The 27,554-nt window shown below is 45.9% G+C and overlaps 1 protein-coding gene across 3 annotated transcripts in view; it reads right to left on the bottom strand.

Moving 5' to 3' along the window:
• LYN (LYN proto-oncogene, Src family tyrosine kinase) overlaps nt 1–27,554 on the bottom strand; it is a 111,945-nt gene that overhangs the window by 23,774 nt on the left and 60,617 nt on the right. For all 3 annotated transcript variants that reach the window (XM_082601253.1, XM_082601251.1, XM_082601252.1), the window contains exons 4-10: nt 27,185–27,290; nt 25,296–25,394; nt 25,071–25,174; nt 23,608–23,757; nt 22,163–22,315; nt 14,233–14,415; nt 12,081–12,157 (exon numbers count right to left, since the gene is read on the bottom strand). In XM_082601253.1, coding sequence (XP_082457379.1) covers nt 12,081–12,157; nt 14,233–14,415; nt 22,163–22,315; nt 23,608–23,757; nt 25,071–25,174; nt 25,296–25,394; nt 27,185–27,290 — 872 coding nt within the window. The remainder of the gene's footprint in view (nt 1–12,080; nt 12,158–14,232; nt 14,416–22,162; nt 22,316–23,607; nt 23,758–25,070; nt 25,175–25,295; nt 25,395–27,184; nt 27,291–27,554) is intronic.

Consider the following 27,554-nt stretch of genomic DNA (forward strand, 5'->3'; position numbering starts at 1 on the left):
TTTTTCAGTACGTCAGTATCCACACACGTGATTTTACACACCCCCCCCACATGCATACACACCACGCAGACACATACAAACTTCTGGGAAGTTTTCAGAGCGCAACATTCCATAAAGCATTATCCTTCTGCTTCCTCTATCATTTTCTACCCATCCCCCAACACACACACTTACATATGCGCACACTTACACATGCGCACACTTACACATGCACACACTTACACATGCGCACACTTACATATGCACACACTTATGACGGGCAGGGTGGCAACAGAACGCAAAATGCTTTGCAGATGAATGTTTCCTGGGGTATGAGGTCAGAAATGTTAAAGCAGAACAAAGTTTCCAGAAGCATCTGAGGTGAGCATACTCCTTTAAATTCCCTCTCCAATATCCACGTTTAAGTAGAAAGTCTCTGTTCCCATTCCCCAGATGAGGAGGAGACCCTGGGAGCGGCCTCCGCAGACATCTACACGCACCCCTGCCACACTGCCCGGAGGAAGGCAACCCAGGACCCTCCTCTCTGGTCATCACATACATTTACTGAGAAGGGAGTTGCCAGGGACCATCTGGGGCTCGCAGGATGGCGATGCTTGGGGCAGGAAATACCTAACACCAACGCCCGTTGGGTATATACAAGACAGACTTATTTTATGTGGAATACAATGCTGGAGAAGAAATCTCAATTAAGTTTTACAGACCAAGGCAGACTCAAATAATCCTCCTTGCAAGTGACTTTCCCTGCTAGCAATGGCCACAGAGGTCACGCATCTTTTTCTGTTTTTCCCAGAGGCCCAATCAAAGTTGTGAGCCCGGCATTCCACCCAGCCTGCCCCAGCCTCCAGCAGGCTCCCTCCATCCGGGGCTGAGGCTCTGAGCAACAAGCCTGTTCCCATGCATGCGATCAGTGCACGGACCACACAGGTGTCACCAAGGACCACGAAGGATGCTCTGGACACACAATGGAGTGTTTGCATGGATGACCTTGCCGTGTGAGTCTTGCTTTAGGGTTCTGCGTTCACCCGAATTCCTACCGCTGTTCTGAGAAACGGGCAAATAACAGGCTATCTTGCTTAGTGAGTGATTTTTAAAATTTTAATGAGAAGAACCCACATGTGAGTCAGACGACGGAGGGAATAAAGGTATAAAGGAACCTAATTGAGGGACTCGATGTGATCTCTCAAGCAGAGCTAAAATCTGCCCCAGGAAATTCCAGCCTGAATGAGAAACTGGAACCGAAAACCCAATCTGTCTTAGAATTGGCCAGTTGGAAAACATTCGTCACTTAGACAAGCAGTGAGAGAGACTGAACAAGAAACCTGCCAGAAAGCAGCAAAGACTAAATTTTGTCTTTCTTGTGGCTCTATGTGTTCCATTAGGCATTGTTTGCCTCACTCTCTAGATACGTATTTCCTTCCTACACTTGGGGAAAGTAGAATTCAAATAATTAATTACTTTCACAAGCCTTAGGAAGCTTACAAAATAATAATAATGCTAATATTAATAAGTTGGAACCAAACAAATGGGTTAAACCTACAGTCTCTCTGATGGGGTCTCACACCTCTCCGAAGGGTCCTCTCTATCACCCCTGGGGTCAATCCCAAACTGACCTAAAAAGACCATTTAATTACAACACAAAAATAAAAAGGAAAAAAACCCAGGAAGTTGAAAGTAAACACACCTCCTCGCTACTCCAAATACGATAGCATTTGTTTTGTAGTACTTGGTAGTTTCTATAGATATACTTTTCTGTCTATTAATATTCATAGATCCTCCATACTGGATCCCTACACCCTTTAATCCATAATTTGGATAGAGGAAGGGATGGCATAGAGCTCATTCCTTGCTATGTTTGGAGGTCAAATTTCCTAGTATGTTTTACCTTTATTGGGTTCTTAAAATATTCTTCTTTATTCCTCTTTTCCAAGCAAAACTTCTAAGAAATAATGGAGTTTATTGCTTTGATGATGATGATGGTGGTGATGATGATGGTGATACTGATGATGGTGGTGATGATAAGGATGATGATGATGATGATGATGATGACAGCTACCATGTATTGGCTGCTTACCCTGCCCAGGCATCTTGCCAGGCATTTATAATCCCTAAAACAAGCCTATGAAAGTAGCCAATATTCATAGTAAAGATGAGAAAGCTGAGTCTTGGAGAAGTAAAAATTTTTCCTAGATAGACTTGGATTTGAATCCAAATCTGGCTGGTCCCACCTCCTGTGCTCTTAACTATTTATCTATATAGCTTCTTTCTTTAAAAAGAGCTACAAACATGGGCTTCCCTGGTGGCGCAGTGGTTGAGAGTCCGCCTGCCGATGCAGGCGACACGGGTTCATGCCCCGGTCCGGGAAGATCCCACATGCCGCGGAGCAGCTGGGCCTGTGAGCCATGGCCACTGGGCCTGCGCGTCCGGAACCTGTGCTCCGCAACGGGAGAGGCCACAATGGTGAGAGGCCCGCGTACCGCAAAAATAAATAAATAAATAAATAAAAAAGAGCTCCAAACAGTAGAATGTTTGCAAGCTGACATCAGGAAAAAGGAGAGAAAGGAGAAATAATAACTAGATCATTTAGAAAGTGGCCATGTTAAAGTCTGCAATCTGTAATACCTTCATAGCTGAAAGATGAGGGCAGAGCTTGACATGTACAAATTTAGGGCTGGTGAGGTTTTTGTGACGGATCAAAATTCAATCAATCCAAAAGCATGCAAGGACCCACAGAGTCTCAGGGAGACATGATTTCCACATAGAAAACTGCACTGAATAATCATATTTAAACCAGTAAGTTTCCATGAAAGAGATTTACCTTCATTAGCAGCAAAGGAAGAACCATTTGTCAACTAATTCTCATAGACTTCCTCTTGTAAAAACTTACTGGACCAGTTCACATCCATTAGGATCGCTGTTATAGAAACAAACAAACAAACAAAACAAAAAAGCAAAAAAAACAGAAAATAAACAGTGTCGTTGAGGAAGTGGAGAAATGAGCACCCTCGTGCCCTGCTGGTGGGAATGTAAACTGGTGCAGCCACTGTGGAGACCAGAAGGAGTGCTCCTCAAAGAATTCAACATCGGACTACCATGTGACCCATCAATTCCACCACTGGGTGGATACCCCAAACCACTGAAAGTACACACTTGTACAATATCTAACTGATATTTGCACAGCCCTGTTCATAAGAGCATTATTCACAAAAGCAGAAAGTGGAAACAACTAAAGTGTCCATCAGGGGATGAATAAAAAAACCAGAATGTGGTCTCCGCGAGCAATGGCGTCTTATTCAGCCATAAAAAGGATGGAATTCGTTTGTTTGTTTGCGATACATGGGCCTCTCACTGCTGTGGCCTCTCCTGTTGCGGAGCACAGGCTACGGACGCGCAGGCTCAGCGGCCATGGCTCACGGGCCCAGCCGCTCCGCGGCACGTGGGATCTTCCCGGACCAGGGCACGAACCCGTGTCCCCTGCATCGGCAGGCGGACTCTCAACCGCTGTGCCACCAGGGGAGCCCAAAAGGAATGGAATCCGAACACAGGCTACAACATCGATGAACTTTAAGGACAATACGCTAAGAGAAATAAGCCAGTCGCAAAAGGGCAAATACTGTATGATTCCACTCATACGAGGTACTTGGAGTATCAGATTCACAGAGACAGACAGTAGAATGGTGGTTGCCAAGGGCCGGTGGGAGGGAGGATGGGGACTTAACGGGTACACGGTGTCAGTTCTGCAAGATGAAAAGGGTTCTGGAGATGCTGGTGGTGATGACTGCACAGCAACATGAAAGTACTTCATGTCACTGAACTGTGCACTTAAAAATGGATGAAATGTATGTTATGTGTATTTTATCACAATTGAAAAATAAAACTGGGAGCTTCCAGTTGTAGGAAAGCAGGAGCAGAGGTGGTAAAGGCTGCTGGCCCCAGGGAGAGTGGGCAACGCCCATCACCCACCCCTGCGCTGTGTGCTGACGACCAAGGAAACTCTTTGGCAGCTTGTGGTGGCACCCCAGGTGGGGACGCCCATGCACACCTGGGGGACCAAACCACACTAGGCAGTGGTCAAGCCTCCTCCCGCATCACTTCCGCCCCGGGCCACCCCTCAGTCTACCCTCAAATAAACCCGGCCTTGACGTGAACACACAAGTAGGGGTTAGAAGGAAGTAGACCAATGATGCCTCAGAAGACAGTTGGACAGTTGTGACTGTGGATCAGAGACTTACAATGAGTCATCTTGGATTTTATACAAAACGGGGGGCAAGTTTCTTCTCAAAATCTCAAGTTTTCCACTCTGCAAAGTGGCGATAAGAATAGCATCCACCTGGTAGAGTCCAGAAGAGACTGAAAAGGAGAATGCAAGGCTGCTCGGTGCATGATGGAGATGAATGAGCACCGTGACTAAGATTAATACCACTACCATTCATAACAAGAAGACCCACATCCAGACCTGGTTCATCACAGTGAACTTACAGAAGGGCTGCTCTCTAACAGCCGAGGGGCTGTAGGTGGGAGGCTGCCCACAGGTGCCCGTATGCAGCCTCAGGCACACTGCTTCCCCTCTGCTGAGCGGCTGCCGCCACCCTTAGGAGAAGCTGGATCCAGACTCTGCATCCGCCGACGGGGCTCCCCGATACCGGCTGCCTGAGGCTGTAAAGGGATGCCCTGTCAGGGATCACTCCCCACCAGTCAGGGAAGGGACTCCCCACTCTGTACCCCCAGGACAGGGCAGTCAAGAGCCTACACTCAGATTAGAAATCTCCTTTGCTTATTCTCTCCTCTTCTGCATCAATTTCACTGCTACTATTGTCATCTAGATGACCTACCCCTGGATATCCCTGGTGGTCCAGTGGCTAAGACTAAGTGCTCCTAATGAAGGGGTCCCGGGTATGATCCCTGGTCAGGGAACTAGACCCTGCATGCATGCTGCAACTAAGAGTTCGCATGCTGCAACTAAAGATCTGTGTGCCGCAACAAAGACCCGGTGCAGCCAAATAAATAAATAGATAAATATTTAGATGACCTACCCCTGATCTGCAGCTAACGAGCCATGCTTATCACCCTGGAAGGAGAAGAAGGAAGCAGAACGTTCTCAACTTATGCCAGGGATGGAGAAACAAGAGGAAAGCCATTGGCACTTCTGTCCAGTCTTTTGCAGGAGAGAGGATGTGTCATGGCCGGATCAGTGCTGCCTCTGAGGAGGAATGTGGCCTGACTGGGTACGCCCCACACACCTCCAGCTGAGGAACAAGTCACTGGGCAAAAACGTGCAATTCTGCTCGGTGAAAACAGCTGTGACTGTCAAGTGACTCAGAAACATTCCTACTCTGATCTCTTATCTGGCTCCTGGGGCCTAAGGACATACATGCAGAAAGTAAACTTTTGTCCACAGAAATGTTTTGTATTGTTACTTACATTAGTGAAAAAGTAGAGATTCTCCAAATGTTCATGTACCAGGGAATGGTAAGGAAATCACGATACAGTCACAGGAATAGAATATTATATCGTAATAGGTACATACATGTTTATGGAGAGTTTTCAATAAAATGAAAAACTGTAATATTCACTTCAATACGTACAAAACAGCACATATGGTACAAACCTAACGTGTAATGAAAAGAATAATGAGAAAGGATGGATAATGATGAACTAATAACAAAAAATGGGTAAAGAGCTTAAAGAAAGTTCCCAGAAAAATAAACTGCAAACAAAGAAGGAATATAGGAAAAGATGCATGACCTCATCTATATTAAATAAACACAAATTACAACAAGGAAATACGAAGTTTGACCTATTAGACTGGATTAGAGAGTTAAGACTTATGTCTTAGGGGCTTCCCTGGTGACGCAGTGGTTAAGAATCCGCAGGCCAATGCAGGGGACACGGGTTCGAGCCCTGGTCCGGGAAGATCTCACATGCCGTGGAGCAGCTAAGCCCGTGCGCCAAAACTACTGAGCCTGCGCTCTAGAGCCCGCGAGCTACAACTACTGAGCCTGCATGCCACAACTACTGAGCCTGCGCTCTAGAGCCCGCGAGCCACAACTACTGAAGCCCACGAGCCACAACCACTGAAGCCCGTGAGCCACAACTACTGAGACTGCGCTCTAGAGCCCACGAGCCACAACTACTGAAGCCTGCGAGCCACAACCACTGAAGCCCGTGAGCCACAACTACTAAGCCTGAGCTCTAGAGCCTACGAGCCACAAGTACTGAAGCCCGAGAGCCACATCTACTGAAGCCTGCGGGCCACAACTATTGAAGCCCGTGTGCCACAACTACTGAGCTTGCGCTCTAGAGCCCACGAGCCACAACTACTGAAGCCACGTGCCCAGAGCCCGTGCTCCACAACAAGAGAAGCCCCCGCTCGCCGCAACTAGAGAAAGCCCGCGCGTAGCAACGAAGACCCAACACAGCCAAAACTAAATAAATAAAATTTTTAAAAAAGAGGTCTTAGAGCAGCACTCTGGGTGCTCTGTGACAGACGGGCTCTGCAAGAAGCAGAGCTGAAGCCCAAGGCTAGTTAGGCAGCTACAAGGTCATTCGTCCTGAGAGAGTGTTCGACTTGGGTCAGAGTGACAGCGGGGAAGGAGTTGGGGCCTCTCAGCTCGCGCCCCGCTTCCCAGCCCAGGCCCCACAGTGAAGTCCCTGGCCCGCTGGGACATGTCCAGCTGGGTGTCCCACACTTCAGTCCCCACAGCAAAACCGACCCCCGCGGCCCCCAATCCCGGCTCCCACAGGGTCAGGCGCTCGGCTGTCCATCCAGACACCGGGCGACACCTTCGCTTTCCGCTCCTGCACACCTGGATGGGCGGGGCTCCGTTCGGCCCGCCCCCGCTCCCGGGACCCCGGGCTCCAGCCGCGGTCCCTCCTCAGCACGGCTGTGCCCCGGGCAACGCAGGGCGTGCGGATCTCGGCGCATCGCCTTCCTGCTTAGACGTTCACGGGCCCCCATCGCTCCGAGGATGAGAAGCAAGCTGCCCGCACTCGCGGCTGGGCTCCCACAGCCGCCTCCTGGGCAACGCGGGGCGGCCTCCGGCTGCGGGGTTCAGTTCTCTCCGGACTCAGCCTCTTCAGGTTTCAGGCTCCCAGGCCAAAGTGCTCTTTGGTTTGGGGACACGGGGGTGGGGAGGAGGCCGGGGTGCTGAGAAATCTAGCTCTGATGGAAAAGCTTCAGGTTGGCTCCTGCCCATGACAGGGTGTCCCCTTTGAAGATGAGCTTGGACGGAGCACAGACACGCCCCCGCCCCCTCCCTCCACCTTTCCCGGTCTCAGGTTTACAAAACACAGCAGACCCAACCAAAGTCAGCAACAAAAGACTATCACCCTGTGGTTTCTACAGCGAGCACGGGGTCGGGGGTCGGGGGGTCGGTCAGCGGCCAGCGGGGAGGCCCAAGTGCACGTTACGGTAAATGCAAACAGCACCCACGGCCTCCTCAAAGGTAAAGTATAACCCCCGAGAGGCCACCTGCTGAGTATAATCCTTTTTCGCTTTTCTCCAATAAGTACATCACTTCGGTCACCTACGGAGCACTGCACTGCCCCTCCCCCGTAACGCGGGGCTTGGCGGTGCTCCCGCTTTTCCCTAACGTCCGCGTCTAGCTCTCAGGGCCCCACTCCCTGTCACCCCTCTCCTGTGCCCTTAGCGCCAAGTTCCCTCAGCCACAGGCGCCTCCCCACACCCGCCCCTGCCCGGCCTGGCAGGGCTGGCCGGGTCTCCCAGCCTCGCCGCCCGCGACGCCTGCCCTCCTGCCGCCCCCGCCCCTCCTGGGTTCCACCCTGCGCCTCGGGCTCCGCAGCGCGGCCCGCTCCGCCCCGGCCGTGTCCCCAGCGCGCTGCCCACTGCCTCCCCGCTACTTCTCCTCCTGCACCCAAAAGCCATAAGCTCCCTGAGGCAGGCATGCGCCTTGCTCATCCGGTCCCTGGCACACGCCTGGCTGTGCTCAGCACGCGGTGTGGTGAAAAGGGGGGGAGGGTACCGAGAGGGTGAGGGGAGCACGGAGAGTGCGAGCCACGCGCTGAAGACAAAGAGCAACTGAATTGACTGCAGCCCCCATCCAGTGCGTTCATGTCCACGTTTAAAAATGAGCAGCTGGTGCGGCTTCCCTGGTGGCGCAGTGGTTGAGAGTCCGCCTGCCGATGCAGGGGACACGGGTTCGTGCCCCGGTCTGCGAGGATCCCACATGCCGCGGAGCGGCTGGTCCCGTGAGCCATGGCTGCTGAGCCTGCGCGTCCGGAGCCTGTGCTCCGCAGCGGGAGAGGCCACAACAGTGAGAGGCCCGCGTACCGCAAAAAAAAAAAAGAACAGCTGGTAATGAGCCCTGCCCGCTCCTAAACTACTTTGGTTCTAGCCTTGCAGGCTTCCAAGATGAGTATTTGAAGAGGAAATTATTTTGTGACTTATAGTCATGCTGACCAGAAATCGCCGCGCCTGGATACAATCATTCCCAGATAAGAGGCAGGGCTGGCACGTAGACCAGAAGTCCCACCGCCTCCTCCTGGACATGAGCTGAAAGCTTCCTATTGGTGCTAGAAAGGTTTCCAGTCAAAATTAAAGCAAGAATAACTTCTGCCTTTTCTGCTGTTAAACAACCAGTCGCGGTTCCTCTGCTTAAATATGTCAGACACCCCAACTGCCTAACCGAAAAAAAAATGTTCCTGTTTTACGCTATTTTATTTTATTTTTAAATTAATTAATTAATTTTTGGCTGCGTTGTGTCTTCGTTGCTGCGTGCGGGCTTTCTCTAGTTGTGGCGAGCAGGGGCTACTCTTCCTTGCGGTGCGCAGGCTTCTCATCGTGGTGGCTTCTCTTGTTGTGCAGCACAGGCTCTAGGCGTGTGGGCTTCAGTAGTTGTGGCTCGTGGGCTCAGTAGTTGTGGCATGCAGGTTTAGTAGTTGTGGCTCAAGGGCTCTAGAGCACAGGTTCAGCAGTTGTGGTGCACGGGCTTAGTTGCTCCACGGCATGTAGGATATTCCTGGACCAGGGCTCGAACCCGTGTCCCCTGCATTGGCAGGCAGATTCTTAACCACTGTGCCACCAGGGAAGCCCTTTATGCTATTTTAAAATGACAGCTTCCTATTCTTCCAACTTTTTCAGAAGGAAGCTGCGTATGATCAGTTTTGCAATGCTGACAGTAACTCTACTTTCATTTGTCCATCTTGTAAGTTTTCATGGCTGAAGTTTAAGTCTTAGACATAAAATTCATTATTCAGAAAAGATAATAGAGGATTTACGTGCCTGTCACCTGGGTACTACATTCGTATGATGCATTCATATTCCTTTATTTAGAGCAATGTCAAAATCTTATATCAGCATCCTCTGAGTATACTCAGAAGCATTCATTTTAGCTTTTGGGTGATAATTGACACAGATATTCTAAGTAGGAGGAGATTTTCTTAGTCGTAGAACATCAGAGCCGAGGCAACAGGAAAGCTGACTGGTGTACCCCTCTCACAGAGGAGGACCCCAGGGCCAAAGGGATGATTCTCCCCAGGCTGGAGCAGGTTTTCCAACTCTCGGCTCAATGCTTTCTCCACCATTAACATCATCAATAGCTCCATTCACAAAATGACACTGATACTTCTCATATTGTGTAGAAAGAGAGAACCACCGTGTCTATAAGACAGTTTACATTGGGAATGGCTTCCAAGCAGTGGTTCCTCAACGACACACAGCAAGGGACCACCCTGTCCTGATGGCCGTGCGACCCCTCAGCAGGGCGGACCCGGCTCAGACGATTTTGTGGAATTAACTGTCTCTGCAGTGCCGGCCGCTTCCCCTGCAGGAGGGTCTTGTGGTTGAAAGAAGAGCTGAGAACGTGGCCTCCCTAGAGTCACGTGTGAGAATTCCCGTGTAAAGAGGGGAGATCACATATGAGGTGGAGAGGGGACCCAGCCTCCCGGATGAGACGCAAACCAAAGTCTGTCACCTGAGTTTCCACATGCCACTGAACCTGATCCAGTGCTTCGATGTGATTCTTCCTCCAGCTTAGCTAGATTAAAGGTGATGACACTATTACTTAGGGGTTAATACCAATAAAGGTTTTGAAAATAACGTAGTTGCTTCATTATGAAATGATTTGTGGGTGGGGGGAGGTATGGAGGAGGGGAGCCTTGAGCTGGACAATGAGATCCTAACTTAGCTTCTAGATTCTTTACAAAGAGACAGCATGAGGAGACCCACTCATTGGCAAGTGCTCCAGAAACTTCCCCAGAACAGCCCCCTCCAGACACTTCAGACCCCATTTACCGCCAACAGACTGGTGGGTTCCAACTTAGAGTTATTACAAGGGATCCCCAGTCTATATGCTGTTTTCTTGGTCAGTAGATGCCGTAATGAGGGCGGACCCAGAAGCTCTGATGTCAAAGGCCTTTGTACTGAACTGGCTGAGAATCACATGACGGTAGACTGAGGTATCCTACCTGCCTTGCTTTCCCAATTTCTAACTTAAATGTGGCTTAAACTTTAACACTAGGGGGCAAACTGTATCTTGAGCACGATTACTCTGTGATAGAAAAATCTACATCTTGGTAATAGAGATTTTTTCGGAAAAAAAATGCTAAAGACGTTATTAATTCTGATCATCAAAATCCATAAAAGGGGAAAATGCGTATCAGCACAGTGTCAGGTGCAAAATCATCATAGGGGCAACTCTGCTCACGGAATGACAGTGGGGTGCAGAGGAAAGGGGCAGTTATTTACAGTCAGAGGAACCAGGATGGAGCCCAGCAATTCTACCCACTTTTCTGTAACCTTGGGCAAGTCCAAAGTAAAATGTATTAAAATGTATCCTCATCTGTAAAATGTATTAAATAACAACATAAATGCTTTCAAGATTGTTGGGCTTAAATCTAATGATGGAAGCAGAAGTGTTTTATTATCTAGAAAGAGTTAAAGAAATGTTACTTGCTGTTATAATCATGAGCCAAGCTTTGACTTTAACCCTCAACACATCCCCTTGAAGCAGCAACAACCATGCCCCTCGGACAAGCGAATACACTGACCCAGGAGGCAAAGGCCTTCCTGACAGTGGCTACCAAGTGGCCGAGCCTCGGCACCAGCTCCAGTCCGGGACGCCGGGCTCCAGCTCTGCCCCTGACACTCTGCTGCACAGTATGTGTTCTGGGTCTTCCTCAAAGTGCTTTACCCGTGGACCAACTCATTCCTTCCGCCTCATCTTCCCAAGAAGGCCTTATCAATTTCCCAAGTTTTAAAAGAGGGTCCGAGGAAGAAATGGGCACAAGAAATGAAGACCATAATGACCCCCCTTTCCCAGAACTTCTAGAAACCTCTCATGCTCCTTTGGGCTTTATGGTACGTGCTCTTCCCAGCATGAAGCACCCACGACCAATATCAAGAGACAAGCAAATCGCTGAACATGGCTGACGGACACAACGGAACCCTGAAAAGTCAGTAGCTGGCAACATGCAAATGTGCATTTCCTTGCGATGCCAGGCAGAGGGCTGGGTTTCTGGGTAACTTCCCTCTCCTCTGAAATACACTTCAGAAAACATCATGTGATTCCAAACTAAACAAATTTGCAACTTTTAGGCTAGTACTAGAAATGCTATAAATGAGTATTTCTCAGAATCCTAAAGACACACCCAACAAGAAGGAGTGAAAGGGGGTGGAGAGGGAAGGAAGACGGTTCCTCTGTTTTCGGCAACACTGAGCATTTAAAAGCATCAGTACTTTAGATCCGTAACTTACATACCACAGACGCATCACTTAGAAGGTGCTGTGCTTACACCCCGTGGAGTTCTTCTCCAAAATGCATGCAAAGTGATCAGCTCGGTGGTGCTGCTCCTACCTCTCATGCAGAAATGAGCACAAGTATAAAGGGGTGGACCCGGGTCAGAGACAAGGGCAACCAAGTCAACACTCGACATGTGCGCACACACATTCCGAGGGAAACACCCATCGCCGCCTCCAAAGACACATCCTTTGGGAGATCTTTTTGTTATCACCGCTACTGGGAAACACAACGCAAAGGCCTTCTCCCCGGAAGTACAATTCCATCCCAAGTCTGAAATAGGGAGGTTTTGCAAATTTACAGCATGCCGGTGTTTTCATACTTCACCTGAGCAGAGAAGTCGATCAGCTTCGGAAGCAGCACCTTGCCTCCTTCGTCGCTCTTCAGGAAATCCAGCAAACTGCCTGTTGATAGAGGAAGGGATCGTTAGTGTAGTTCAAACACACAAGAAAAAACTCCAAACAAAATTCAAAAGATCATTCCTACTGGCAGGGCAGGGTGGGGCGAGGGGACCACGCAAAATGACTGCTTTGTAAATCTGTGTGGTCACCACGCCTTTTCCTGATGTGGGTCAAACCCAGTCCCCTTTAACCTGTCTCCTTTGACCTGATGTGAAATGTACCTGAGCTCCAGGTAAGAAAAGGTGACGGTGGACGCTGCTGTCTTGCTACTGAGCACTTCGTACCTGCCACCACGCTACACGTCCTCCAGCACCTGATCTCCAGAGCTTCTCTGGGACAGAAACCAGCCAGTCCTCCCAGGGGGCCTGCCTGTGTCCACAGCAGCCACTCAGCTGGGCTGCTGCCCCCCGTGTCCAGCATGGATCTCAGCTGTGCCCCAGGTGCCCAATGAGTATTTGATGAACCAACTGCGCTTTGGAGGAAAGTGAGACCTTACTTAAAGGGGCGTGTGCCCACAGGCAAAGTCTCCTGCTTCCTGGGGCTTTACCTCTAAAACACGACCTGCTTCTTCTTCTAGAACTTATAGTGCCAACCTGAGGGTAGGCTTGGGCAAGTTCTGTACCTCGTCCGAGTCCCTGTCAAGAGGGCAGGTCCCAGGAGCTCTATCAGAGTCCATGGGAGGACAGGTTTAAAGCACGTGCCAGGGAGCTGGCAGGTAGTAAGCGCTCAATTAATCCACAACGAACACTGCTATATTTAAAATGGATAACCTACTGTACAAGGTTACAATGGATACAAGGACCTACTGTAGAGCACAGGGAACTTTGCTCCATATTATGTAACCACCTAAATGGGAAAAGAATTTGAAAAAGAATAGATACGTGTATAGGTACAATATAACTGAATCACTTTGCTGTACACCTGAAACTAACACAACACTGTTAATCAACTATCCTCCAATATAAAATTAAAAGTTAAAAAAAAAAATCAAAAAAAAAATCCACAACTCAGAACAGGGGTACTTAGCCCTCAGACTGCTGGGGAGATTGAGTGAGATCCCCCAGGGAAGACATCAAGAGCAGTCTGACATATAGTAATTGCTCAATACAAGGTAGGCACTGTTATCCGGAGAAACTCATGTTTACATTTATGATTAAAAATACTATTAGTTAATTAATCCAACAAGTATCTACTGAACTCCTGCTTAAATGTCTGATCCTGAGCCTGGCTTCTGGGTTGTAGCAACCTAAGCCACAGGCAATAGGGCTTTTTTTTAAAAAACAACGTTCTTTATCAGAAGGACTCTGAGGGACTAATATTCTGAAATATTAACATATATTATATAGGAAAATGTAATAATCATCTATCTAACCTATTCAGCTATGACGTACACTATAATCTCCACTCTGCGGGAGACCATTGTTAATTCTGGATTACGGCTTATGTGTCTTTTCCTCCTTCATTCCTTCTGAAGATGCTTTAGAAATCAGTTAGCAGTTTATTAGTATTTCTACTGAACTGGAGGAAGAGGATGGTGATTCAAGGTCCTTCATCTGAAGGTGACAACAATGGGAGAAAAGATGGTAGCTTGAAACCTCTTCCGCAGGGATTCTGTGATGACACAGGAATTTGACCTTGACAAGGTTTAAAAATATTTACATTTTGAAGTGATATCCTGAACATTTAGAGGACGCTAAAGAGGAAATGGAACTGGTTTTGAAATTTTGAGATCTCACATTTTGAACCCATAACAATAATACTCTTACTTGAGATCCATATTTACTTATTTGACAGACACCTCCTGGGGGCTGACTAGGTATGGGGTACGACTCTTGGAGCTAATATGTATGTGGAGACAAGTGCAGAGAAACTAGGAAGACGACAGATCCATTTTGGAATAGATGACTTCCAGTGCGGTGGTTTATGAAAAGGCTTCATTTTCCTATATGTGCTGATGCTTTGGGAGTGAGCCTGCTGTTTTACACTTGGAAGTATCTGCGTCTTCTTGGAACGTTTAGGTGTTTTCCTTTTTGAGGGTCCGGCCTTCACAAGCACGGGTGCCGGTGGGTGGCGCTCACCCTTGGCCATGTACTCGGTGATGATGTAGATGGGCTCCTCCTTGGTGACCACGGCGTACAGCCGCACCAGCTTGTCATGTTGCAGGGTCTTCATGAGGTTGGCCTCTTCCAGGAATGCTTGCACAGACATTGTGCCTGGCTTCAGGGTTTTTACAGCCACTTTGGTACTGTTGTTATAGTAACCTAGGGAGAGAAAAGAAGGGAGGCCGTGATTTATCAAAAACTTCATGCAGACTTAGAAGAATATTTAGTTATAGACAGAAAAAAACTTCTATGAACTCTACAGTGTTACCATTCTCTAAAATCTGTATATGTAACATTAGGGGCAGCTGAGTAAAGGGTAGAGGGGAATTCTCTGTACTATCTTTACCAAAAAATCCCTAGAATGATTCTGAAATCAAAAGGCTTTTTATAAAACAATAGTAAAATAAAGCTCCATATATGCACCGCACCATTTTCTCTAATTAATAAAATGTTCTTTATCCAAGACCAAAAAACCACACACACCAAAGCTCTATATACTCCTTTGTACACACAAACCCTGCCAATGGTCTGGAAGAAAATACACCAAAATACACCAAGGACTGGCTTAATTATGGGTGATTTAAATTTTGTTCACCATACCTTTAACTCTTTACCAAATTTACTGCAATGAATATGTATTATTTTTATAATCAGAAAAGAAAAAGCTTTGCACTTGAAAAAATTTTTACTAACTTTAAAGTAGAAACAATACACTAGAGTCAAATAAACATTTCCCAACGTTTTCAAAGAGAACTGGATTCTGCGTGAACGGAGGGCTCTGGGCTGAACGGTCTGGGGACCACGTCCCGCCCCACCCGCTGTGCCAGGAGATGCAGCGCGAGTGTGGACAGTCCATCAGGGAAGATGCCTGTCTGAGTCGATGGACTGCAGCATTCCCCACCCTTGCTTGACCCCGGAACACTTCTTCATGTACCTTTTCACACCCCACAGAACGTACTTCGGGAGATACTGTCTACTTAGTCTAGTTCCCCCAAGGCACCGCTGTCCTGGGACCTGCCTCAATGATGTGCTTACTGTTAAGCTTGAGTTTCTCTTGGGAAAGCTTTTTCTCAGTGGTTGGGGCAGCTTTTTCTCAGGTTGGAAAGCAGAAGTAGAGATAATCACATGCCCCTTTCCTTTCCTTTCTGTTTCCATAGTTCTCTTAGAAGTACAAAAAAGGGTGAGGAGGAAGGGAGTGGCAGCTGGTCACCACCAGGAGTCATCCTGCAGCTCACCTCTACTTGGTGGGTTACAGCCTGATAGCACCTGCCCCAAGAAAGACACAAGTCTAAGGAACGGTGATGTGAAAATGTCCAGTCGCTTTTCAGGTCACACGATTATTAGCAAATACGCAGCTTATGCTCAGTGAAAATCAACAATGGTGGTTGGTCTTTGGGTGGCAGAATTTGGGGCGGCTTTGACTTTCTTTTGTTCTTTTTTATTTTGATTAAATTTGTGAATGAGTATATATCTTCTTCTTCTTTTTTTTTTTTTTTTTACAAAAGGAATTATTTTTAAAAAGAAAAGGAAGTATGTTTCTATTTCCACACCTTCCAATGGGTAAAAAAAAGTATTAGTCTGCAGCTAACAGTCAACTCTAGTTAGTGATTCTTCTTATCATTAATACTGCTTTTTCTGCTAAAACCTTTCTGTGTGTGTGTGGTACGCGGGCCTCTCACTGTTGTGGCCTCTCCCGTTGCGGAGCACAGGCTCCGGACGCGCAGGCTCAGCGGCCATGGCTCACGGGCCCAGCCACTCTGCCGCATGTGGGATCCTCCCAGACCGGGGCACGAACCCATGTCCCCTGCATTGGCAGGCGGACTCTCAACCACTGCACCACCAGGGAAGCCCTAAAACTTTTCCTTTCATATTCTCCTTTGATTTGTACTTAGTAGTAGCTTTCCATGCCTTACAGAAAAATGAAGAATGCAGTATATAAAATAAAGTAAGCGTGGGACCATATGGATAAGACAGTAATATAAAGCTGACAAAATATTGTCCTAGGTCATTATCACAAGCCACAACCTACACAAAATAATGGAATTATGAATATATTAAACTGATTTCCATCTCAATGCATAATTACAAACAGTATGAGCTTTCAATGGCTGTAAAGAGTAAATTTAAAGTAAATCCCACCAACAGAAGTCCTTTTAGGGGCTTCCCTGGTGGCGCAGTGGTTGAGAGTCCGCCTTCCGATGCAGGGAACACGGGTTCGTGCCCCGGTCCGGGAAGATCCCACATGCCGCGGAGCGGCTGGGCCCGTGAGCCATGGCCGCTGAGCCTGCGCGTCCGGAGCCTGTGCTCCGCAATGGGAGAGGCCACAACAGTGAGAGGCCCGCATACCACACACACACAAAAAAAGTCCTTTTAATATTACATTTGAATCAAAAAGTTTCCATTATAATTTGTTTAAGAGTTCATAAATAGGTCTTCATTTACATCGATGTATCCGTGGCAAAGTACAGCAAGGCGTAAGAAGAAAATATACCCTCTTTGATATATAAAACTGACAAAGGACTAGTGTCCAGAATATATAAAGAATTCCTATAAATCAATAAGAAAAATAGAAAAATAGGCAAAAGCTTGGATGGGCATTTTACAAAGAAGAAATTCTAATAACTAACAAACTTGTGAAAGAAATTCAATCTAATCAGTAATCAGCGAAATGCAAATAAAGCCACAGGGAGAAACCACCTCCCAGCAAGACAAAAATGACAAAGTCTGACAATCTTGAGTGCTGGTAAGTGCCGGCGGCTTGGCAGGGGAGCCGGGGCAGTTCCTGCAGCTCCTTTCCTGGGCTCTTTTCTGAGCATCACTGAAATTCAGTTGTAAAGCTTCTGTCTCCAACAATAGCCTCAAGGTCCCTCGAAGGATGTAGACAGAGCAGACTCCTTTCTAGTGCAGTTGTGTTGAGTGACCACCCACCCGGGCTGTGCCGACCTGGGGCCCACATCTACCCAGTACCACTGTGCTGTCAGGAAAAGGAACACTGCCGACCCTTGTACGTTGCTGGTGAGAGTCTAACCCAGACGAGAGCTTTGGAAATTAAGTCGGCAGCATTTCATGGAGGTGAAGATTCATACACGGGTGATCCAGCAAATCCACTCCTGGTCATCTAGAGAAACTCATGTACCCTCGCACCAATCAGCACAAAAATGTTCCCAGTAGCCTTGTTCATAGTAGCCAAAATGTGGGAGAGACTCCAATGCCATCAATAAATAGTGAGAAATAGGTAGGATTCCTTTACATAAAGTTCAAAACCTAGCAAAACTAAACTATACTGTGGACACCCCCCCCCCATATTCAAAAATAGCAGAACTACAAAGAAAAGTCAGGAAATTATGGCAAAGTCAGAACAGCAGCTGCCTTCGGGGGACAGGCGGGGTTGTGACTGGCAGGGGGTGAGTGGGCGCTTTGGGCTGTGACCTCAGTGGTCACCACACAGGTTTTCATGTTGTCGTTAGCTAGGAAATCCAACATTTGCGTGCTATGTACTTTTCTGTCTGCTTGTTACGTTACATAGCAACCAGAGAGAAAGGAGCAGAACTACTCTCCCTTTGTTGTCATAAAAGCCATGGGACTCATTCAGGCTTTCACATAAAATAAAATTATGGGTAAAGGATGAAGAGAAAAATGCTTTCCAAGCGTAGGGGGAAAAGTTAGCAGGAAATACTGCAGCTGCTAAAGATATTAAAAATGCCGATAAAGAGTTTGAGATGGACAGTGAATAAAACAGCTGTGTCAGACACAGCTCCAGGATGGCAACAGCTTCCACCCTGTGGCCTCTTAGGGCTGTGACATTTGCAGGATAGGGCAGGTTTCCACCTGCACTAAAAGGCATGATTTTTATTCAGCGCTAAGGATCAAATTGTACTTTACCAAGATATTCCCTGGTAGTGGCAGGTTCACACCAGTCACAGAGATTTGGATTGTCATTACACATGGAAACATACCCATTACTATGTATAAAATAGACAACAAGGACCTACTGTATAGCACACGGAACTCTGCTCAATAGTTTATAATAACCTAGAAGAGAAAAGAATCTGAAAAAGATTCTTATATGTAACTGAATCACTTTGCTGTATACCTGAAACTAACACAACATTGTAAATCAACTATACTTCAATAAAAAATAAATAAATTTTTAAATAAATAAATAAATAAAAAGGAAGTTGCAAAGCGATTTTAAAAAATCTTGTGAAGCTAGTAAATAATTTCGTGTGGGTACTGCTCTCTGCCACAGGTAAAGAAAGCCGAGAAAGCTCCAACTCCAGGTGTGACTAACTTGCACAAAAGAGCCTAACTACCACAAAATGGATGGTGGTTTTACAAAAGATGCATGTAGTTGATTTTAGAAGGTGGCTGGTGATTCATTTCAATGCAGCTGGCTCCTGTGAAAATTGATCAAGCAAAATTCAACGCAAAATCAGTTTCCTTTCTTTCCCAGAGTCTCTTCAGAGACCAAGTGGCAACAGGAAACATCACCCTTCGTGTCACTGATGGGTCAGTTCCCTGGGAATCCAACAGCCCACTGAGGAAAACGTGTCTCCAAGCTAGATGTCAGAGGATCACCGGGACAAGAGGAAACAGCTTGAGGAAGAAACTCCTTTCTTTTATTCCCCACCCCCTGCTTCCCCCCCGCCCCCCCCCCCCCCCAGAACAGACCACTTCCTCGTATTTGTCTATGGTGCTTAGGACCAAAAAACCCAGACAATACAGAGTGTGCCTGGGAGTCTATGAGCCACTTCTCACGCTTGACGAAAATATTCACTTACTTAGTTAACAGGGTTACAATTTTTAATTTGTTGTCCTTTTTATATCAATGAGCAAAGCTAGCCAGCTTATTTCTTGAGAAGTAAAAACTAAATTCTGGCAGCTCTAAGTTGCACAGACCTTGCTCTTAATGGGTCCCTCGGTCAGAATGAGACGTGCAGACACACACGGGAGAGGGGCATCCTGTGACCTGCTTCGCAGCACAGCACCCACCAATATTCTTTTGGTTTTATTCCCCAGCTTTCCTCTGCTAAATGCATTCAACAAATTGACGTAATTTCAGTGGCTAAGGAAGAGCTCCCTGGCTGGCAGCCAGAATCACAGACCCATGCTTGCATGAGATCCCAGATCAAAATTTTCTATTGTTTTCCTTTTCTCTTCTTTCTTTTCCTTCCTTCCCTCCCTTTCTTCTTTTCTTTCTTTAATACAAAACTAGAAGGAGAAAGGCACAATTGAAAAACAAACAACTTTCGATCACAATATCCTGGCAGTGATATTATGCCATAGTTTTACTATTGGTGGAAACTGAGTAAAGGCTACATGGGACCTCTCTGTATTATTTCTTTTATATATACGATAGCTTTATTGAAATATAATTCATATACCATATCATTTTCCCATTTAAAATATACAATTCGGAGCTTCCCTGGTGGCGCAGTGGTTGAGAGTCCGCCTGCCAATGCAGGGGACACGGGTTCGAGCCCTGGTCCGGGAAGATCCCACATGCCATGGAGCAACTAAGCCCGTGCAGCACAACTACTGAGCCTGTGCTCTAGAGCCCGCGAGCCACAACTACTGAGCCCGCATGCCACAAATACTGAAGCCCGTGTGCCTAGAGCCCGTGCTCCACAACTGTGCAGTGTGAGTTGATGGCCTTGCTCTTAGGAGACACCTGTGTAAGTGCTTAGGGGTGAAAGTCATCACCTCTGCAACTTACCCTCAAGTGGCTCCACAATAACAATAAAATACGTATGTGTGTGTGTGTGTGTGTTTGTGTGTATAGAGAATACAGCAAAATATTAAGTGGTGAATCTAGGTGAAGAATATACAATGTTTATTATACCTGCCCCTATTCTGTGGATTTGGAAAAAATATATTAAGAAGTAACTGCAAATACCTCAGGGGAAAAGTGGCAATTTAAAAAAAAAAAAAGAGCAGATACCAGTTTGACAGTTCCTTCAAAAGTTAAACAGAATTACCATATGACCCAGCAATTCCACTCCTAGGAGGATGTATATACCCAAGAGAAATGAAAACATTTGTCCACACAATAATTTGCACATGAATGTTCAAAGAAGCATTATGCATAATAGCCCAAAGGTGGAAACCACCCAAATGTTCATCAATGGATAAATAGATAAGCTGTGGTATATCCATACAATGGAATATTGTTCAACCATAAAAGACGAAAGAAATTCCGACACAGGCTACAACGTGAGTGGACCTTGAGGACACCATGCTGAGTGAGATAAGCCAGACACAAATAGACAAACATCTGTATGATTCCACTTACATGAGGTCCCTAGGGTATCACAGCCATAGAGAAAGGAAGCAGAAGGGTGGGTGTCCAGGGGCCGGGGTCGGGGGGGAAGGGGAGTGTCTAGTGTTTCCTTCTGGAGCGATGGAAGTATTTTGGTACTAGATAGAGGTGGTGGCTGCACAACCATGGGAATGTAGTAAATGTCACTGAGTTGCCCACTTTAAAATGATTGATCCTATGTCACATGAATTTTACTTCAATTTAGAAAAAAAGGTGGACAGAGGAAGAGGGGAAGGAAGTGACGATCTGGGTTGCAGAGGGTGGGCAAAGACACACCTAGAGCGAGATCATGCCCCCAGACCTGCGGGCCCGACCGGAGACACAGTGCCAGTGAGAAAGGTGAGGTTGTGTACTCATGAGTTACCTGAACTCTGTTATCACGTTCCCAAAGACTTACAGCGCAGTAAGAATCAATTATATGCAGAGGCATATTTAAACGATCCTTTGGCTAAAGCAGTGACAACAGGAGAAAATGGGCAAAGCTGTGATCCCAGCGGCTGAGATTTTAGAGGGAAACCTCTCCCTCGCAGACTGGCTGGGCTGGGGCTGGGTGGGTTTTAAAAGCTGCCTGGCCCTTCTCTTTAGAAATCATGTTTGCTCTCACTCACACAAAGCTGGCGTGGAAACAATGATGCAGTAAAAAATCGTTTTAAAAAATTCTTTTTACAAAAGAAAAAGGAATTCACAGTCATTATAAAAGCTTTAGAAAAGACAGGTGGGCAAAAAGTATCTGCTGGAGAAAAAGCCACTGTTATCATTTTGGTGCTTTTCTTGCCAGCCAGAGAAGGCAGTACTTAACAGTAAGGAACGATTCTCTAACGGTGGAATTTTGAGTATCTTTAGAAAGTTTCTTGGTGAGAAACTGCAATACCTGTGAGGCTTCCTATTAAGCCCACTAGCAAGGATGGTCCTAACCCAAGTGTACCCTCCCCTGAGATGCAAGCACATTCCTGTACTTAACATGTGTGTCCAGAGAATCTGGTGATGAGAGAATCACGCAAGAGTAGACAGAACCACCAGGATAAATGCCCACTGCCCCTTTCCTTATAAACATTCATCCTTGGGACTTCCCTGGTGGCGCAGTGGTTAAAGGTCCGCCTGCCAATGCAGGGGACATGGGTTCGAGCCCTGGTCCGGGAAGATTCCACATGCCACGGAGCAACTAAGCCCGTGCACCACAACTACTGAGTCCGTGCACCACAACTACTGAAGTCTGCATGCCTAGAGCCCGTGTTCCACAACAAGAGAAGCCACCGCAATGAGAAGCCCATGCACCGCAACGAAGAGGAGCCCCCACTCGCTGCAACTAGAGAAAGCCCGTGCACCCAGCAACGAAGACCCAACGCAGCCAAAAATAGATAAATAAATAAATCTATGAAAAAAAATTCATCCTGAAAGAGAACTACTAAGTCACGAGGAAGAGGAAGAGTCTAATCACGTAGGTTGTGTAGGCTAGTTCTTGGCACAGGTGGACAGAGGAAAACAAAAGCAGCGATGCTTCTGAGAAAACTGATAGAAATCGGCCGGAGCCCTTATTTCTCCTGCTGTCTCCCCCAGGAGAGACTCTGGCTCTAGAGCCACACTCACCCATCCAGACTTCCCCGAACTGCCCGGCACCGAGCTTCTTCACCAGCTTAATGGATTCCCGGGGGATCTCCCAGGCATCTTTGTCCCACGGCTTCTGTGGTTTGGGACTAATGCATGCCTTCTCCAATCTTCTGCACAAGCCATCTGACTGCTCTAATTTGAAAGAGAAAATAAACGTGGAAAAAGTCATCCCTTGTATTTTACCAGTATCTGTAGGGCAGTCTGGACTATGAGTCTTATCATTTTCAACTTGCCAAGGTCTACGAACCTAAAATGCTTATAGGGGTATCTTCTGCGTAATCATGACTTTTGAAATTCTTAAATGAAAGACAATTTAAGACAGACTTGATTTTATTCATTAGTAATGCTAACCTATAAAAATAAAAACAACAAAATGAACAGATAAACAAAGGCTGACATGTTGTCACACTTAATAGAATATAATTTTAATTACAGAGTCCATGTAAGCTCTCCAGGGCACAATGGCGGGAACTTGGTCATGTCACCACGGGGCCCCAGTGCCAGAACAGGGCCAGGGCTCCACAAGCCCTCAACACATGTGCCAGATGGATAAATGGATGGGGGTAACAGAGAGGGAAGGAGGACTCCACAAAATCTGGGGTACTTGCTCTCTCCATATTTTGGGACCTACGCAAATTTTATGTGTAATCCCTTGGAGCAGGTTGAAGAAATAAGCAGTAACAAGAGTTGCCCACTACAACTGGCCTCAAACACACAGTCATGGGTTCAGCTTAGCCAGGCTGTAGAGCAGACTGGCGACAGAGGACCACTGACAGGCCACTTCTAAATATTTTGGTGTTATTGTTATTTCTGTTCTCTTTTACCAAGAGTAATACATACTCGTGGTATGTACTTTACACACACATAGACGTATACACTAGGACACAGTTCTACAAATTTGCATTCTTATTCCAGATATTTAAAGATGCATTGTAAAAATATGTACTATGCAAAAATAATATCCATTTTTCTCTTTGCAATTCTGGAATGTTAACTGTTAAACAGCACAAACTAGGAAGGACTAAGATAATTATTCACAAAGATCAAATCTGACTTTGAATGTATACTTATAGATTCATTTAGAACCAATTATAGAATATCATCCTCCAACTTTATCCAAAAGAAAGATGATACATAAAACATTTTATTCAACATAGTATTGGAAGTCCTAGCCACAGCAATCAGACAAGAAAAAGAAATAAAATGAATCCAAATTGAAAAGGAAGAAGGATAACTGTCACTGTTTGCAGATGACATGATAGTATACATAGAAAATCCTAAAGATGTGACTAGAAAATTACTAGAGTTCATCAATGAACTCAATAAAGTTTCAGGGTACAAAAAAATTTAATATAAATGTTTGACACCATATATTTATCATAATAGATGTATCTTTTCTTGCCTGACCTTGCATTTTCACTTACTTTGGTAATGCTTAATCATGTCACTGATACAAGGAAAAGTGATTCGTGGGGAGATGTAATAACCCCCATTGTCCAGACTTCTGATTTTGTAGTGCTTAATAACGTCACCATGCACGGGGTCATAATCTCTGACAGACAGAGAGTAACTTCCTGTGGGGGAAGAAGTACAAGCAAAGATTACACTTACATTTTGTAAATAAGATTGGCATTATGGGGGAGGGGAGGAGTGGGAGTTTGGGACTAGCAGATGCAAACTAGTATGTATAGGATGGATAAACAACAAGGTCCTACTGTAGAGCGCAGGGAACTATATTCCACATCCTGTGATAAACCATAATGGAAAAGAATATGAAAAAGAATATATATATGTATAATGGAATCACTCTGCTGTACAGCAGAAATTAACATAACATTGTAAATCAACTATACTTCAATAAAATATTTTTTAAAAGGTTGGTATTATACACACCGTGGACACATTTTGCCATAGAAATATGCAAAATATAAATTGAGCATGTATATAGTGCATAATTTTAAAGTCTTATAAAAAGTCTACTTGACAAATAAAGCTAGTGTTTTGTTTGCTGTGAAGCTTACCAACACACTTTTTCTTCTTTGTGATGGGTTTTTTAAAAATTATTTTGCTGAATTGAAAAGTTATTTTGATTTTCTTTCTCTTAAAATTTCAAGTTTTATACTAAATAATAATTTAAGAGGCTCAGTAAACATAAAGCATGGTAAAAATAATAGCCATAATTATGTCTGCTTTTATGTTACTTTTAGTAGCAAAACTAATAATTTAAGCTTGTTATTTGTTATCAAACTATAAAACTTTCACTACCAGAACATAGTACAGGCATATCTCAGAGATATTGTGGGCTCAGTTCCAAACCACCTCAAGAAAGCAAATACCCTAATAAAGTAAATCATACAAACTTTTTGGTTTCCCAGTGCATTAAAGACATTATGTTTACACTGTACTGTAGTCTATTAAGTGTTCAATAGCATAAGTTTAAAAAAACAACATATATACTTTAATTAAAAAAACACTTTATTGCTAAAAATTGCTAACCATCATTTGATCCTTCAGTGAGTCATAACAGTAACATCAAAGACCACTGATCACAGGTCACCATCACAAATATAATAATAAAGAAAAAGTGTGAAACACTGCAAGAATTACCAAAATGTGACATAGAGACACACTTGCTCATGAAGTGAGCAAATGCTCTTGGAAAAATGGCACCAATAGACTTGCTCGATGCAGGGTTACCACAAACCTTCAGTTTGTAAGAAACTGCAGTATTTGCAAAGCGCAATACAGTGAAGCCAATAAAATGAGGTCTGCCAGTAATTGACTTTTTTTCCAAAAAAAATTCTTTTTTTTTTTCAGGATTCTAGAATCGTTTCTAAGAATGATTTCCTAAACAGTGTTTTATAAGAGGCCTTATGTCACTTCCTACCTTTCAATGTTTCACTTTCTCTGATAAGAAAAGCTCCAGCACTGTTCCCTGGTGCCAGAAGCTGCCTTTCTGCATCTTTCCTGGTTATATCCTTGAAAAACCACCTGAGAAGACATATTAACATTTCATGGGTGTTTTAATCCCAGGAAGGAAAAAGACGAAGAATAAACAAGAAACCCAGAGCGACAAACAGAACTGTCCCAGATGACATGGGAAAGGACTCACTCTTCTGTTTCCAAGGTGTTGACTTTGGCTACATAGTTGCTGGGGATGAAGCCTTCTCTCTTTGTCGAAAGGGATTTAGCTTTCCACCATTCTCCATGCCTGGAATAGAAACATGCATCCAAAAGGGTTTGTATTCAATGACTGAAGAACTAAAAGAGCAATTGTCTTAATGTGTCTGTCTTGCAGGGTGAGGGAGGGCGGGGAAGACCCCTGGAAACCCAGAATCCAGGGAGAAAGTTCATACTTCTTGCTAAAACATAAATACGTTTAGTGATGGAAGCAAAAGCAAACAGTCTCACGACTGAAGTGTGGGTCGCTGTGCTCAGAGCTGCCAAACGGGAGTTGGTGAAAATGGTTCCCATCTTGCAGAAACAAAAAGTTCACATTTAAGAAACGCTTTAGGGTCCTTACAGAAGTGGGAGTCAAGGGAACAAAGGGCCATAGCTCCTATGTTATAAACTCCTTTGTTAAAACATCTCATTACCATAGACACAAGCCATGGGAAAAAGAAATAGAAAACCATAAAATAATCCAAAGCAGCTAGGCCTCATCACCACACTCTCATCTTCTGTGAGAGGTGTGGAGCCAGGGAAGGGGCTGGGGAGGGAGGAATGGACGGGTCCCTGTGAGCCTCAACTATGTTCCCCATCAGATTCCCACACCCAGACGGGACCCTCGTCTGCAAGACGTGAAAGACAATTATAGCTGCCACTAGGCTGTGGTCCACTACATGTCTGTGCCATGTTTATATATATGTACACACATAATCTTCACATCAAACCCATGACAGAGGTATTGCTGTTCCCGGTTCATAAGTGAAGACACTAAGGTGTAGAGTTGAAGTGACTCATCAAGGTTACACAGCTATCAGGTGGCAGGGCCAGGATGTGGCTCAAGTTCACACTCAGCCAGGAACTGACAACTGCTCTCAGCCTCTGAACATCATAAACTTAAGGGTCTCCCGCCTCCAACCAACCAAGGGTGTCCCAGTTGGCAGGCCAAGGTGACACCCTATGAAAGATTACTAGAATTCTTGGAGTTCATTATTCTCAGCACAGTGCTGAGCCCTGTGGTCTGAGCAGGGCCACAGGTGTGTGAGTCAGCCTGGAGGGGTCAAGGAAATGATGTCCAAGCATCTTCACAGAAACACTAAATGCTGAGTGGGGACTCTCCCGAGACGACCACTGCTTCAGCACCACGCCCTGAAGAGTCACACCCAGTTGGACCCATACACCCAGTCTTAATGTGAGTAAAATAACTAAATAAATATGGTAAGGGGCTTCCCTGTTGGTGCAGTGGTTGAGAATCTGCCTGCCAATGCAGGGGACACAGGTTCAAGCCCTGGTCCAGGAAGATCCCACCTGCCGCAGAGCAACTAAGCCCGTGCGCCCCAACTACTGAGCCCGTGCTCTAGAGCCTGCGAGCCACAACTACTGAGCCCACGAGCCACAACTACTGAAGCCCGCGTGCCTAGAGCCCGTGCTCTGCAACAAGAGAAGCCACTGCACTGAGAAGCCCGCGCACTGCAACGAAGAGTAGCCCCCACTCACCGCAACTAGAGAAAGCCTGCACGCAGCAACGAAGACCCAATGCAGCCAAATAAGTAAATAAATAAAATTTTTTTAGAAATGGAATTAAAATAACATGCAAACTCCACATAGACCCACACCTCTTAAGGCAGCACTGATGGATAAGGATAGAAAGGGAAAACCCTTGGGAAGTGCTCACAGCAAAGCCTAAGAGGAAAATCTCTCTAGCCCTGCTCCTTCGGGAAGCAAGGAGGCTGGGGGCCCCATGCACACCCCAGAGGGGTGTCTGCTGCATTGTGCTGCTGGCGGCCAAGCCAGGGCAGCAGGCGGGGTTGTGGGGGGGTGCCTGGGCGCACTTACTCCTCCAGGACTTTCATCTTCTCTCCTTTCTTGAAGGACAAGTCATCTGGGTGGATGCCATCATAGGGGTACAATGCAACCACGATGTCTCCTTGCTCCTCTGGATCTGAAAATGAAGAATGCAGGCAAAGACCTTTGAGAATGCACAGCAGAAATGTTGTAACAAATTCATGTGTCATGGGGAACAAAGGATGCAGTGAGGCAGTGAGAGACGGGCAGCTGGAATAAAGACCTGCTTCCTTCCGAGTGGTGCTCGGGGCCCACGTGGTCCATGGCCGGTCACGTACTGCACACACCGGTACAGTGTCCGTTATCTCAAATCACATAGACCTACGACCACAATAACTTCCAACTCTACGTTTAAGAAATG

This window comes from Mesoplodon mirus (assembly GCF_964341445.2).
Source record: "Mesoplodon mirus genome assembly, chromosome: 16".
NCBI classification, from domain to species: domain Eukaryota; kingdom Metazoa; phylum Chordata; class Mammalia; order Artiodactyla; family Ziphiidae; genus Mesoplodon; species Mesoplodon mirus.